At 42.7% G+C, this 15,981-nt stretch overlaps 1 protein-coding gene across 1 annotated transcript in view; it reads left to right on the top strand.

The window, feature by feature from the left end:
• Nucleotides 1-3,088: 3,088 nt before the first annotated feature.
• The window catches only part of LOC310791601 (protein NLRC3-like), a gene marked incomplete at both ends in the record, with an annotated part of 50,930 nt that continues 38,037 nt past the window's right edge, over nucleotides 3,089-15,981 (top strand). Inside the window, 8 exons of the mRNA XM_083653267.1 lie at nucleotides 3,089-3,094; nucleotides 4,544-4,637; nucleotides 5,029-5,139; nucleotides 7,558-9,301; nucleotides 10,692-10,807; nucleotides 12,545-12,566; nucleotides 12,911-13,084; nucleotides 14,492-14,593. Coding sequence (XP_083509393.1) covers nucleotides 3,089-3,094; nucleotides 4,544-4,637; nucleotides 5,029-5,139; nucleotides 7,558-9,301; nucleotides 10,692-10,807; nucleotides 12,545-12,566; nucleotides 12,911-13,084; nucleotides 14,492-14,593 — 2,369 coding nt within the window. The remainder of the gene's footprint in view (nucleotides 3,095-4,543; nucleotides 4,638-5,028; nucleotides 5,140-7,557; nucleotides 9,302-10,691; nucleotides 10,808-12,544; nucleotides 12,567-12,910; nucleotides 13,085-14,491; nucleotides 14,594-15,981) is intronic.

A 15,981-nucleotide genomic window follows, 5' to 3' on the forward strand; every position in this document is an offset into this window, starting at 1 on the left:
AAATCTTTAACCTCTGGGGGCAGCAGCCCCGTCTCAATGTGGTGCAACCGGAACTCAAGAGGCACGGTCGGCAGCAGAAGAAAATCCCTTTCCGTTCCCTGCAAGCTCCAACCGACCTGCTGAGGGAATCCTAGGCCCAATCCCAAACCACTCCCTACTCACTACCACTTCACTACCGAGTGCCACTCCAAATGGAGTTCCACTCGCAGCTGTAGAGGGCACTGCTGATTAAGGGGAGGGCATAAAAGAGAAGCCGAACAAGTGAGACGCCCTCGCTACCTTACCGGATGATTTAGCTCTCATATAGCCGGCTAATGTATAGACCTATTTTAGACCAAGCAGTAAATACATTATTAAAATGAATAATTAGCAGTAAATACAAAAATATACACTAGAGAAGTCCTCCACGTTAGCATAAAAGGTAATTTATCTGAGCACAAGATTTTAACGTTATGTCTATGCTTAGCTCTCATTTAGCCTAGGATAATGTTGTCTATGCAGAGACATGTTTTAGACTACACACAAAATGTATATATTCTTTAATTAATAACCATCCACAAATATGAAAAAGACACACATGGGCTACAAAATAAACCTTCTAAGTCCTTTTCGCTGAGCGTTATTGCGGTGTTTTTCGAACCAAGGTCTATTCTTCAGGAATTCGCTTCCGACACGTCGGAACACATCTGTGGATTGACAGGTGGGTCAAAACTCGCATCGCAATTTTGTGCGTATATTTGCATCGCTCTTGATGTATACGACCCCTGACTGTGTTTATATTAGGTCTATGCTTAGCTCTCATTTAGCCACTTTGTCTTGAATACAGTAGCCTATACCTCTCAATTGTGGACTAATAACTCGACATATTCCATGATTTAGTTCGAGATGTAAAGTCACTGTGAGGGAAATAAAGGTGTGTGTTTGATCTAAAATACTTGGAAGAAGTAGACGGAACTAACTTACACTTGAATGATGTTTCCTCCAGACATACCTTCTGCAGCAACCGTCGGCGAGCCTGCACCAGTGCAGACTCGCTATTTAAGGGTTTGACAAGCCGCCTCCACTCAGTAGGAATTGGTTTGGGACGGCCCTTAATATGGCGGACCTCCGCGGGAACGCGCAAACGGAGGGGTAGTGGATAGGGTTAGGGGATAGGGGCTGGTTTGGGATTGGGCCCTAATCTCATAAAATGACTCGCATAATTCCACCATGAATTCCACACTACTGCACGACGCCATGACATGCCGTCTTCTGATATTGTTTTGAGTTTGAGACCCCTAGTGGCAGAAAATGACATACTGCATGTTTAATACAGCATGATGTTCATTTTGTAAATTATGGTCCAATTAAGCCTCAATTAGACGAGAGAAAAGACGATGCTTTGACAGGGTTTTTCCTGCATAGACAATTACGAGGCGGCCGCCTCCATATAATTTAGCTCCGCCTCCAGCTCTTGACATGTGAAACCATACTGGCAAAAACGCTAACAAGCATTGCACTTGTGGCTTGCTGATGAAATAGTAGCTCAGCAACCTTTACCAGTAACGTTAGATATAGACATTAATTTGCCCCCTAAACCTTCAATCAAATAACCATTTCATACAAGCGTATTTATTTGCAAATGAAGGCTGGCTGGTTGCCTTTTCACAGCCACTTGTTCATGAGATGGTAAACTGCAATGTAGCCGTGCCCATTAGCCTCCGCTTAGCTACAATAACGTTATCAGACATCAGTGCAGCTACGTGCTCCCACTCACGATAAAGAGCCTTTTTGAAAGCACAGTCTGCAGTCCTGCTGCTTAATGCTGTTTCCAACCAGGAAAAATATGTTTTCGAGGGAATATCAGCTCTCTTATCATTAGTGCGACTGTGTTTAGCAGCTCCCATCGGCTCCTCACAACTACCCATGTCACAATAAGACTTCTGGTCAGAGTCTTTCAAAATAACACATCTAAAGCACACATAAGCCATTGAAAGTGATAATAGGTTTATTTTGAAAATTTAATTAAATGTAAGGAAGTAGCCTACCCCAAAGACACGTTTAGATGCACAACAAAATAGATAAAAAGTGACTGGCAAGAGCCTGCGAGAGCATGGTTTTACACAGACAGCTCACTTGACTCATAATGAAGTCATGCATTTGGTGAAGCTAACTGTATTGAGACAATTCACAACACATACACAAAGCTTTTTGTGCACAGTAGATCTCAGGACATTTTATTTTATTACATTCTTTATTCACTGTAAATGGTCAGCAATTATACTGAACATACAGTAACTGTTGGCTACTGATGTTTATTTAGCTATTATATTTTTATTCTTTATTTCCTCAGTGCTCACTTCCAGAAGTTGACAATGCATAATGTTAAATTCTTTTTTTAATAAAGTTGGCCTATTTGTTCAAGAAAGCAGCCATCTGAGTAGCTTTGCACATCGTTATATCGGTGCACAATCCACATAGAAAAGGTCTATATCTGCTCAAAAATGCACTATGTCGGCACTCTGCAGCCATATCAGTAATCGGTGAATATCGGCTCTAGTACCACCCCTGCCTCATTTTGAGCCAGAAAAACCCCTGTTTGGGGTGTGATTGACAGGTCACCTGTCCAGTGATCTCACAGCTCACCTAACACGGACCAATAGCAGGCAGTGCTGCAGCTCTGTCTGGCAAAACAAAAGAACAAGATGGCAACGGTCAAAATGCCAAACTCAAGGCTTCAAAATGGTGACAATCATGGTGGCTACATATGTTTATACAATCTATTAACATTGTGCCGAAACCCTCCCTCCATGTTACATGTTTGTTCATGTTAAAGGGATAGTTATTTTATGTGAGGTACTTGCATACAGTCAGTGTACTACATGCAGTAGAATGCAGCCGGCGTGGTTTCAGTTTGGTGAAATGGAGACCGGCCGCATCACGCAAGTAGAGCTGTCTGCTGAGTGTGAAGGCAACCAAAAACGTATTAAAAAAAAATTCCATACTGCTCACCTGGTGTAATCCAAGACTCCACAAGCCCTCAGATACCAAATTGACGTGAAAAGGTGTCTTTTACACCGTGTTTTTAGCTGAAATCTTCACTGTAGCCATGCAGGTGTGGAGCTAAGTGGGGAAGAAGTGGGGCTGATGCAACACCTGCACCTTTCTCATGGCCTCCTTCACATCAGCAGAAAGCTCTACTTGCCTGATGTGGCCGGTCTGCATTTCTCCAAACTGGGACCAGGCTGGCTGCATAAATGTAGTACACAAACTGTATGCAAGTACCTCATACAACCTCACATAAAAAAAATCCAAACTATCCCTTTAAGTGCACATTAGGTGCACAAAGTGTGCGAGTGTCTCTGTCTCTTTCCAGCTGTCTGCATTGAGACAGAGAAAGAACAATGTGCATGTGAGTGATCCTGACTGTAACAGCTGTTCTCCTCTTCTCTCCATCAACAACAGCTACTGTCTCTAAACCCTCCATCTCTACACTGTGTGATGCTGGTTTGACTCGCTGTCTTCTGAGCTGTGACTCAAACATCACCACAGACACTGAACCAGTCAGCTACACCTGGGAGAAAGACAACACCAGAGAGAATTCCACAGAGTTACTCAAACACCAAATGAGCATTACAAAGGTACAATACAGCAATGCTACTGACAGTGTTTGTACCTCTGAGTCTTTCTGTCCATGTGTCAGTTAGTTAATGCACTGGTTCTCAAACTTTGTCACATAAACTGACACAAATTAGACCACAGACTCCCATCTGATAAGATTTTAGCTTTTAGATGTTTTATTACAGAAAGTGTACCACTGAACCACTGAGTTAATGTCCACTGGTAATATCAGGAGATGAACAAATGCATTCCTTTACAGGAATACACCATAATGATTTGTTCAATTTGCATCACATATTCATTGCACCAGCCGCTAGTTTTCAGCTGTTTTAACCCCTCCCCCTCCCTTCCTGCAGCAAGCCCAAATACAGAGTGCCAAAGTCACGCCCTCTTCCTGGTTAGACATACAAACCAAGGGGTTTCATCCACCATTTATTTTTCCATAGACATTTTGTAAAATGCTTATAAGAATAGTTTTACTTGGTCAAACCAAGCGATTCAGCTATATTTAGAATCAGGAGAGACCATAAAGACTGAGAGAACATTTCACTCACACTAAAAAAAAACACACACACTAAATCCGCTATTTTTTAAGATTTGGTCAGTTTGATATCATAAAGATTTTCAGGGCTACAATGGGGAACCTGTGAAAGACTGAAAGAGAGTGAGCATGTGAAGTGTTTAGCTAGCAGCTTCTGTGAACTGTGTCTAAGCAGCTCCTCTCAACACAGCAGATTACATCATGTGCTTTAGGAGGTGTGGTGTTTTTGGATGCTTCCAATGTGGGCGTTGGCTTAAGAAGACTGTGCTTTAACCAGAGTAGCTGGTTTAAGCTGCTGAAGTGCTGTTGAGCAAGGCACTGAATCTGAATGCTCTGTTAAAAATGAAAGTGAAATGTGGCTGAGTGATTGGTTTGTGATCTTATATTTCACTGGTTTTATAGGTGAAGGATTTGAAGTATGCATCATTCAGCTGTAAGGTGGAGAACCCAGTCAGTGAGGAGGTCAGCCAACCCATCAGCAACCCCCTCATCCCGAGTGAGTTACAACACTTTAACAACAATGCAGCTGCAACTAGGTCTCTCTCTCCTTCTCTCTCTTGTCTCTCCCTCTCCCTCTCTTGTTCTTGTCTCTCCCCTCCCTCTCTCTCGTGTCTCCGCCTCTCTCTCTCTCTCTCTCTCTCTTTATCTCTCTCAACCCACCAGTCAAGGCAGATGCCACCTAGAGCCAGGTCTGCTCGAGGAGTTGTTTTCCTTCCTGCTGCTGCCAAATGCATGTTATGAAATTGTTTAAATTGCTGCGTCGAAACTTAGTAAAGACCCTGGTCTTCAACCATTTGTAAAGCATCTCAGATAACTGTTGTTATGATTTGCTGCTATATAAAGCAACTTGACTTGACTTAACACTTGTTGCTGTTGTTTTTCTGTAGAGTCTGATGGTGAAGGGAAACGGAGAACAGGGAGAATAGTCACCATCTTCGTGGTACTGACAATGTTGCTGCTCGTCATAATTCCCATTGTCAAACGCATACGCAGAACAGGTAGGAAGCCAAGAAATACTATATTTATTTACAATGAATTACTGTCTAATTGATATTATTAATACTGATGTAATCAAAATAATCTTTGCTTCTAATTGATAGTATTCACATTTTGTGTCTATATTTTATTTAGGGTTAGTTGCCTTACTCCATAACCGAGCCTAGACCAGCCCCCCCCCCCCTCCCCCCAAGCTTAATGTTGTTGAACTGCCTCTCTTGAGTTCCATTTCCACCCTGCCAACACAGGAGGCGCTGCACTCCTCTCCCATAGACTTGAATAAAAGATTGCCAGGTGTTTTCACTAAAGCTTTACATTACAACCTGCAACATACAGCGTAATGATTCCAGAGTAATCTTTTGTACTAACAGTGAGCCAGTACAGTAGCTACTGATACATACTCTTTCAGGGTGATTCAAGACCCCTCCACTTCCTGAAAGGGAGATCATTCAGGTTGATCAGGGGTTTATTTTGTGATCATGACCAACTCGCTGCTCTACACTATCCTGCTTATTACAGTGTGACAGCCCCTTGGCATCAAGACCATTAGAGAGAGGTCTGACACCTGCATGGTCAGGCAGTCAGTCTTTTTTTTTGTGTCACAGCCAAAAGATTCCAAGTATCATAATTCTGTGATACAAAGATCATGTAGGTTTAGGTTACCCTGATAGTGGCACTATGTTAAAGTGAATGAACGGAGTTCCTCAATAATATAATTAAATGTATTCAGGTGTTCATATTGTGGTATGACATATTCTGTCTGATAATTAATTTAAGCAGGTAGTTATGGTACCTAAATCACTCATAGCATTATTCCTATTGATGCACTCAAAGTGTTGCTGGAATCTGACAGACAGAAAACTTTGATGCCAGCAGAGGTGAAACGTAACTCGAGCAGTGTAGGCTAATTATGTACAGTTTCTATGGAAGGGGACTTTATTTGAGTGTTTCTCCCTTTTGACTTTCTACTTTTACTCTACTACATTCCAGAGGTAAATATGGTACTAGTTACTATTACTACAGTATTACCGGTACTATTATTAGTTACTTTTCAGAATAAGTTTTAACATGCTAATCAAAGCTGAAGATGGAGCTGAGACGAAAGCAACAACTTTACGCCCATTCTCTGGATTGTTGAAAGTAATTTTGTCACAAATCATGACCCGGAGCAAAAACCCACAAACAGACACAACGACAAAACACAGTTCAAGGTTGTGCAGGGGACTGAGAGAAGGGGCTGTTGTGGTTTGGCTGTAGAGTTCCCAGGTTCGAGGCTGAGGTTCGGCAGGCGAGCTGGAGGTGGAAGGGCAAAGCCAGAGAGCAGTGGCTTGTTGAGAGGAGGAGCAGAGCAGCTGTCAGTCTTAGCAAGCAGAGCAACATAACCCTCATGTTAGCTGATGGACTAGCTTTAAAAGACCACACATCCATCTTCACCACACCACATCATCCGTAGACACTTTTGAGAGCAAGAGGAATAAGAAATATAGCCACAAGCGGCAATACCAGGGCTTCAAGCCTATTGCCCCTGAAGGGACTTGAATATCTGTATCTTGAATAACTGTATCTGTATCTGTCACCCAGGTCAGCAGTTGACCTGGATGGATCTAAAAAAGTGTCGTCATCTGTAGGTCAGCAGTTGACCTGGGCAAATGTCATGCAATTGGCAAAGTCAGCAATAGAAAAACATGGAAGGGTGATGGTGATGATGTCACAATGCCCTAAAATGGCCTGCGAAGGCCTAAAAACAAAATATCGCTATATATCGCAAATTATTTTTTCTTTCCTGGAGCACCTAATAACAACCAATATCTGTCATTGGGCCAAATGTCAGGTCTCTGCGATTCAACAACTCACAGCTGATGACGAAAAATAATAATAATAATAAAAATTTAAATCTGAGCAAAAACAATAGGGGTTAGCCCCTTCGGGGCTTAACCCCCTAATAAGAATAAAGAAACAGACAAATCATCCCTTCCTGTTCACCTCAAACTCTACTGGCCAAAAATATATGCTCCCATTTTTCATGAGCTTTAAAAAAGGATCTAAGACTTTTTAGATGCACACAAAAGACTTATTCCTCTCATTTTGTTCACAATGTGTTTAAATCCATGTTAGTCAGCACTTCTCCTGTGCCTTGGTCTGGTCAGCTTTGAAACTCTGATTCAGTAATAATAGCCGATTCTACAACAGCACCTTATACCCAGTCAGGCCCTGCTTGTCAACCCACCAGTAATGAGCGGAATAGAGTCCAAGGAGTTGGGAATGTGTAAATTATCAGGACATGTTTGCATTACTCTTTACTTACCTCTCATTGATTTAATCTGTTTTTATTCTTTCAGAAACTCTTGCTACATGTCAACATCAACACAAATATAATCAGAAGCAGAAGTTTCAGTGTCTGTGTGAATGGTTTGCTACAGAAGGAAACAAAAAACTGAATCAGATCTACACACAGCTTTACATCACAGTGGGAGGGACTGGAGAGGTCAATTATGAACATGAGGTCAGACTGATTGAAGCAGCATCCAGAAAGCAGAGATCAGAAACACCAATCATGTGTGAAGACATATTTAAACCCTTACCTGGAAGAGATAAACCAAGAACAGTGATGACAATGGGAGTGGCTGGCATTGGGAAAACAGTCTTAACACAGAAGTTCACTCTGGACTGGGCTGAAGACAAAGCCAACCAGGATATACAGTTCATATTCCTGTTCACTTTCCGAGAGCTGAATCTGTTGAAAGGGAAAAAGTTAAGCTTGGTGGAACTTCTTTATCACTTCTTTCCTGAGACCAAAAAAGCAGGAATCTGCAGCTTTGAAGAGTTCCAGATTGTGTTAATCTTTGACGGTCTGGATGAGTGTCGACTTAATCTGGACTTCATGAAAAACGAGATTGTGACTGATGTTACCAAGTTGACCTCAGTGGATGTGTTGTTGACAAACCTCATCATGGGGAAACTGCTTCCCATTGGTCACCTCTGGGTAACCACACGGCCTGCAGCAGCCAATCAGATCCCTCTGAGGTATGTTGACTTGGTGACAGAGGTGAGAGGCTTCACTGACGAACACAAGTACGAGTACTTCAGGAAGAGAGTCACAGATGAGCAGCAGGCCGAAAGAATAATCAAATACATCAAGACGTCACAAACCCTTCACATCATGTGCCACATCCCAGTCTTCTGCTGGATCACTGCTACAGTTATGGAACATCTGTTCAAAGCCAGTGAGAAAGAGGACCTGCCCAAGACCCTGACTGAGATGTACATCCACTTCCTGCTGGTTCAGTCCAAACAGCAAAACATCAAGTTTCCTGAGAGAACTGAGACAGATACCAGGGAGATGATTCTCTCTCTGGGAAAACTGGCTTTTGAGCAGCTGAAGAGTGAGACAGGCAACCTGATCTTCTATGAAGCTGACCTGAAGAAGTGTGGCATTGATATCACAGCAGCCTCAGTGTACTCAGGAGTCTTCACACAGATCTTTAAAGAGGAACGTGTGCTGTACCAGGACAAGGTCTTCTGCTTTGTCCATCTGAGCATTCAGGAGTTTCTGGCTGCTGTCTACATGCTCCACTGTCACACAAACAGGGATAAGGAGGAGGATAAGGAGGTTCTGGAGACATTCCTGGGTGGTGAAGAAGAAGATGAAGACGAAGAAGGTAGATCTAAAGACAGTGAACAATCCCTGGATGTCTTCCTGAGGAGAGCCATGCTCAAATCCCTTAAGAGTGAAAATGGCCACCTGGACCTCTTTGCCCGCTTCCTTCATGGTCTCTCACTGGAGTCTAGCCAGAAACTCTTGCTAGGCCTGCTGGGTCAGACAGAGAGCACACCAGAAAGCATCCAGAGAGCCATCAGCAACCTGAAGAAGATGAACACAGAGGACAACAATGAGGACCTCACTACCTCTCCAGACAGAAGCATCAACATCTTCCACTGTTTGATGGAGATGAACGACCGGTCAGTAAATCAGGAGATCCAAAAGTTCCTGAAGTCAGAGAACAGATCAGAAAGTAAACTCTCTGAGATCCAATGCTCAGCTCTGGCCTACATGCTGCAGATGTCAGAGGAGGTTCTGGATGTGTTCGACCTGGAGGCCTACAACACATCAACGATTGGACGACAGCGGCTGATCCCAGCTGTGAGGAACTGCAGGAAGGCTCGGTTAGTCAGTTCAGTTTCACATTCCAAGTACTAATCTAACAGATAGGTTGTGAGTTTCATTCTTTAAGTCTATCAACTCTTTATTGGTGTATATGAAAGATCCCCCTTGTATTATTCTGCCTTCAGCTCATGTCAGAGATATTTATGAATTTAGTGTTTTAGGCTAAAAACTTAAAACCTGACCAAATCTGTGGTGAAGCCTGACTGACTCTAATGGTGCCAGGCAGTTTTTTTTTATCAAAGGTTTAACTGCCTGTGGAGCTCAGGCTGAAAATCTTTTCATATACTTTTAATCACTTTACAGAAAGGCTTCGATGAATTTGCATTATGTATTATTTTATGTGTGGTTTTTACTGATACATTAACCACTTTTGGAAAATTTCAAACAATATGATACTGTATAAATTATCATAATCTGTCTGTCTGTTTGTCCTTTGCGCATCTCGAGAACCGTTGGTCTGATCGACTTGAAACCTGGGGAGTGTGCTTAGGGGTACCTGACTGAGTGCAGTGCAAGAAAAAATGAAAGAAATGTGCCCATGGGGGGAGCTACAGCGATATCAATAATTTTACATTTTCAGACCTTCGCAGGCCACTTTAGGGCATTGTGACATCATCAGTGATGTCAAGGGGGAGGAGAACGGGGGGAGTGGGGGGGGGGGGGTGAAGAGTGGGAGTGCAGTGTCTGTATGTCTGTCCTTTGCGTATCTCTAGAACCGTTGTCGGATCGACTTCAAACTTGGGGAGTGCACTTAGGGGGACCTGACCGAGTGCAGTGCGAGAAAAAAATTCAAGAAATGTGCCCACGGTTGGAGCCCCAGTGATATTTTACATTTTCATTATGACATCAGTGATGTCAAGGGGGAGGGGAACGGGCACTGCATAATGGGTACTGCACCAATCGGAGGGGCAGTGAAGAGTGGGAGAGAATAATGTATGAATGGGGGGCAGGGGAATGGCTAGATGTACCCATGGGGGGGGGGGGGGGGGGGAGAAAGGGAAGGAGGGAACGGGCATGGGTATTGCACTAGTAATAATAATAATAATAACAACAACAACAACAACAACAATAATAATACATGTAAGTATTATTATTATGATCATCATCGGTTATTATTATTATTGTCATTATTATCATTATTATTGTTGTTGTTAATGTTATTATTTGTATTATTATTATTGGTGGTGGTAGTAATACTACAAGTCGTAGTAGACATAGTAGTATGCTGTATAGGTTTTGATTGGTATGCTATAGTCCCAGCTCTGCTTTGATAATCTCTCATTTTACATTAAATCTGTAAACAGACTTTGTGGCTGTGAACTCTGAGAGATCTGAGCTCTGAAGTCCTGGTCTCAGCTCTGAAATCCAACTCCTTCTTTATTTATTCAGATTGAGGTTCTGCGAGTTGAGAGACGCTCACTGTGAAGTTCTGGCCTCATCTCTGAAGTCCGACCCCTCCCATCTGACAGAGCTGGACCTGAGTGACAGCTACCTGCTTAGCTCAAGTGTGAAGCTGCTCTCTACCGGACTGGAGAGTCCACACTGCAGATTGGAGACTCTCAGGTCAGAAATATAATGTGCTGATCTGAAGATTATATGAATATTGTAATTTGAGGATGTCTCTATCGTGTCTTTCCATCTGAAATCAGACAGTATAGGGATGGGTATCGTTTAGATTTTATCGATACCTTTCAAGATACCTTTCGATACTTCTGTACTGCTTATCGATACAGATACTACTCTGCATAATTTGGTGCAAAAAATAAAGACATGACATGAAGAGATGTGAAAAGATTCAATAGTAATTTTGTTATTACTTATTACAAGTTAAATTCCTGAGAAGGCCTATTTCACCTCTGTGATTGTGAATATGATGATCTATTAAACCTAGGCCACCTATGTAGTGTCACTCTTAAGGGGGAATCATACTTGCACGTAGAATTCATTGCGCACGTCACTGACTGGAAACTCGACACTAACAAAGTTGCCTGCAATACATCTCTTTACTGGGGCATATTTTCATTTACAAAACGTTTTCTTCATCAAGTCTGGATAAATCACACCCATTTTCAAAGGATTATGGGACAAACCAGCACAATTACGTTATGTGGAGTTTGTGGACCTACTTTATCTGAACGGATGCTCTGGATGTAACTAATTTGCTGCAAGCTAACATGTTACAAAGTGAACACCGTCACTGTACGTTGCTGTTCTGTATTCAGAGTTGGCAAAGTCCACATAATATTCTGTGACTGTCAGAAAATAGGTCAGGTTTAGCAAAGCACTGTGAGGTTTGTGCAACGTGAGGCAGAGATTTCTCTCTGTCTCAGAATCATCACAGGGCAGTCGCTCGCTTTATCAGATTATTGTATTTATATTGTTGTGTGAATCAGCAACGCGATGCCTCCCATCATAAAACTAGTTTTCTTCCAAATATACTAGTGATCTTTTAAACCTGCCGCAAGTGTAGTCACAGGACAGGAGTGTAAACACGCAACATCAAAAGCCTGGTGCCACTTCCTCATTGTTAGGGAATGGTAAAAAAAAAAACGATAGCAGCACCGAACGTCCAGCACCATTAATTCCTGGTACCGACCAATCAGGAACCGGTACCAAATAATATCGGTGCTTGGTACCATCCCTATCAGACAGTGCAACATTTTATCTTCCTGAGTAAATTCCTTTGTGGTAAAATGAATTGTTCTATCATAACTCCAATTCGAATACATATTCTGATGTAAAATGCAGTTGGGACACCAGAGGTGTTGCTCAATGTAGGTGTTTCCAGACTTAAAGGGGTGTGATGTGAACTCTGGTAGAACCTTGGCTTGTATAAGACGAATCAGCGTGACGTCACTTGCTACCCAGAAATGCGGAACCCCGCGGCAGTTATTCGTATGAGTTGTGCCAAACAAACGTTAATATCTCAAAAACTATACATCACCATCACTTATATTTTGACATTCTGAGTGAGAGCAGAATTAGCTCAAGAATTTGATGTATAATATATGCATATCATGTTAAAGTTGTGTGAACTGTCGCAGTTTTTAAAATGTAAACAGAGTCAGCCGACTAGAGTCAGACACTCAAGCCTCTCAAAGCTCACGCTCCATAGGGTTCCATTGCTGTTGCCACCCAGTGACACGGTTTGTTTACCAAAATGCTGCTCGGTTGATCCCTCATAGCTTTCTGGAATTGATAAAACCCCAAATTCTGTGATTCACTCTCATCTGTTGCTCCAGTAGAGACAATTGGAGAGTTCAGGTTAAATTAAGGTCAAGTTCCCATTAAGTTACGGTGCAGTTAGGGGTAAGTTTCCCACCCAACTCAAATTTAACTTTTTATTACAATTATTTCCAGAGAAAATTGCCATATGAAAATATTGTCCCAATAAGAAGTGCATTCTGGACCTAAGGTCACAAACGTCAAGGCACAAACTGCAGATGTATTCATCTGGTTGGTTATAGAATGTGTTGAGGCGAAATGGAGAAATCCTGAGACATAGATGTGACAGGCTGTCTGGTTTCAGATGGAAAGACTACAGTCTAGTAAGCCAGTAAGCCCTCCGCAATATTTCATGTAATGTTTTTGCTTTATTCTTTCTTCAGATTGAGTGGCTGCAGCTTATCAGAGACTGGCTGTAAAGACCTGGCCTCAGCTCTGGAGTCCAAACCCTCCCTTCTGAGAGAGCTGGACTTGAGTTGCAATGACTTGCATGACTCAGGTCTGAATCTGTTCTCTGCTGTACTGGAAAGTCCAGACTGCAGACTGGAAACTCTCAGGTAAAATCAGTTTGCACTTTGCAGTTTTTCTCAGTTGATTCAACACATTTCTCGTCTCTCAAAACAGGATTCCTGAATCTGCAGGTTTTACATAAGGATTTGGATTTTATTGATCCAGCTTCATATACACAGCAGTGAAGCTCAGTGACTGAGAGAAGATCATCCATGCTCTGATATCTTGTCATTGTTACTGCACCTCTCTCTGTTCCTCTCCAGCTGCTTCAGAATAGAGCAGCTGGATTTTAACCAGTAGGAAGGTGACCTCTTCATCTCCCCAGTTTTAACATAATGTTGTCTGGTTCCCAGTTAGATAGAAAATGCATTCATTAAAATGCTGCTGAACACATTTAAAGCAGGCTAGTTTTGGTCCTGAATTTCACTGGCCAGTCAGGCGGGAGAGAGTCATATGCTCATGCACGAGCCCCAAGCTCCGGGCCGCGGGGGGGCGCGCAGCAGCAGCAGCAGCAGTGCTCTGAGCCTCTCATGGCCGAGGCGGGGGCTTGGGCATGGGGTGAGAACAGTCTGACATAACGTAGCGTTAACCAGTGTTGGGCAGTAGCTTGCTACAAGTAGCGAAGCTACATAACTACATTTCTCAGTAGCTTGGTGGTAGCTTCACTACTTTTGAACCAAGTAGCTTTTTCAGTAGCTAAGCTATTTATAGACCCAAGTAGCTTGTAGCTTCCCCCAAAAGCTACAAGCTACTCGCCAGGAGATTTCTGCTGCAGTTTGGAGTAAACAGGAGGAGACATTGCATATGTCAAGTGTGCCTGTGTAGCCAATAAAGCACTTTCAGTTCCATTATGACGGACAACAATTGTTGTTGTCTCATCCTTGCTTTTTAGCATCCTTGCCTTTCTTGCAGCAAGACCCGGCACTACTCTGCCTCTGAAGGAACTGGAAAACATTGTATTGATCTATTAACCTCAGAGGAAGCCAGGATTAGTCAAAACGATATGAGAAATACACAGCACATCTGCTGTGTGACTTTTCCGGGTTTATTGTCCTGCGTGGGGGGGTACAGACGGAGGTAGGGGACGAATTTCGAGGTTTGACTGACAGATTGAGGGCGAATGGCGTTACGAGATTTACTCACAAGCTCGTTTTAATGCTTTTCCATTGGTTGCATTTGGTAAAAACCACACAGAGATGTGAAGGGTGACCAGTGGCACTGATTTATGACAAAAAGTAAAAAAGTGAAAAAAGGGACATTCGAGGTCCTGGCCCAACAGCGACGATATAATGGTCAGTTAGCCTCATCAATAAAGTCTTGTCAGTACAAATAATACAATAATGACACAATATAAGAGAATAACATGTCTTCTTGTCCTTCAGGCTGAGTGTCTGTCAGCTGTCAGAGAGAAGCTGTGAAGCTCTGGCCTCAGCTCTCAGCTCCCATGCCTCTAGTCTGAGAGAGCTGGATCTGAGCAACAATGATTTCCAGGATACCGGACTGATGCTGCTCTCAGCTGGACTGGGGAGTTCACACTGTAAACTGGAGACTCTCAGGTCAGGATCATTGTTGCTGTTCAACAGACCATTTAAATTATGTTCTACATGGGCGTCCGGGTAGTGTAGCGGTAGATTCCCTGCCAACACGAGGGTTGCATCCACGTGTTACCTCCGGCTTGGTCGGGCGTCCATACAGGCACGATTGGCTGTGCCTGAGGGTGGGAAGCTGGATTGGGGGTATGTATCCTGGTCGCTGCACTCGCGCCTCCTCTGGTCGGCCTGTTCGAGGGGAAGGAAACTGGTGGGAATAACGTGATCCTCCCACATGCTACGTCCTGCCGGTGAAACTCCCTTGTCAGGTGAAAAGAAGTGGCTGGCAAATGTGCATGTGTCAGAGGAAGCATGGCGCTAGTCTTGGCTCTCCCCAGATTGAAAGAGGGTGGAGCAGTGACCGGGGCAGCCACTAGAGCAGCAGGGGGAATTGGCCAAGTACAATTGAGGAGAAAAATGGGGAGGGAATCGGAGGAAAAAAATCTGCTCTGCACATGACTGTCAAAGAAAATATGTGAACCCTCATTTTCCTGCTGAAGTGATTTTTGAAACCAGCTGAGAAACCAACTTTCAGCTCTACTCTCTCTCTGCTGAGATAATATTTCATTATTTCTCTGCACACTGCCTCTCTTGGTGAAACCTGAAGCAAACTTGTCAGAATATGTTAAATTGAGTGCAGAACTGAAATGAAAACGTTTTTTTTGTATTATAAGTGATTTCAAAGCAGTTTATTAATGAGAACATCCAACATGTAGCTGGTTTTAATCAAAGAGTTTCCACTGAGAGCTATGATCTGTTTTTAGAGGGTTAGATTAAAAAGAAACAATAAATGATAAACTATTAGTGTTGAGTGATGAAGCTGAAAATGTTACAATACAAATGGTCATATCAGGCAGTGTTGACTTTCATAACTATGCAAAATCACTATTACTCTAAGTTTAATTTTCCTCCTGAATCAAAGTTGAATAGAAGATCTATCAAATTTAATTTAAAACATCTTTACTGACAGAATACTCGACTTAAAAGTCACATTGAACACGTTCACCAACAGATCCTCCTGGAAGACAATACAGCAGCAACTGGTCAGCAGTTACATTACATTTCTTTTTGTGGTTCATACTCTAATATTTACAGTTGGAGTGAGCTTCAGTTGGTGCTCTCAGCTGAAGGCCTTTCAGTTGCCAGCTGGCTGCCATGCAAAGAACTGGACTTTGTTAGAGAAACTAATCATCTATACTGTTTATTAAGAGGTTGAATGGGTTTAAGTAATTATGTTACTAGCACTTGTGCACTTGAAAAAGTGCACAATTGTTGTTATAAGCAAATTTGTACATTAGATCAGAGGAAATGGTGGCCATCTTGGATTTGAGGTAAAATCTGATTTCCCCCCACAT

Source organism: Poromitra crassiceps (genome assembly GCF_964638095.1).
Source record: "Poromitra crassiceps genome assembly, chromosome: 16".
Classification (NCBI taxonomy): domain Eukaryota; kingdom Metazoa; phylum Chordata; class Actinopteri; order Beryciformes; family Melamphaidae; genus Poromitra; species Poromitra crassiceps.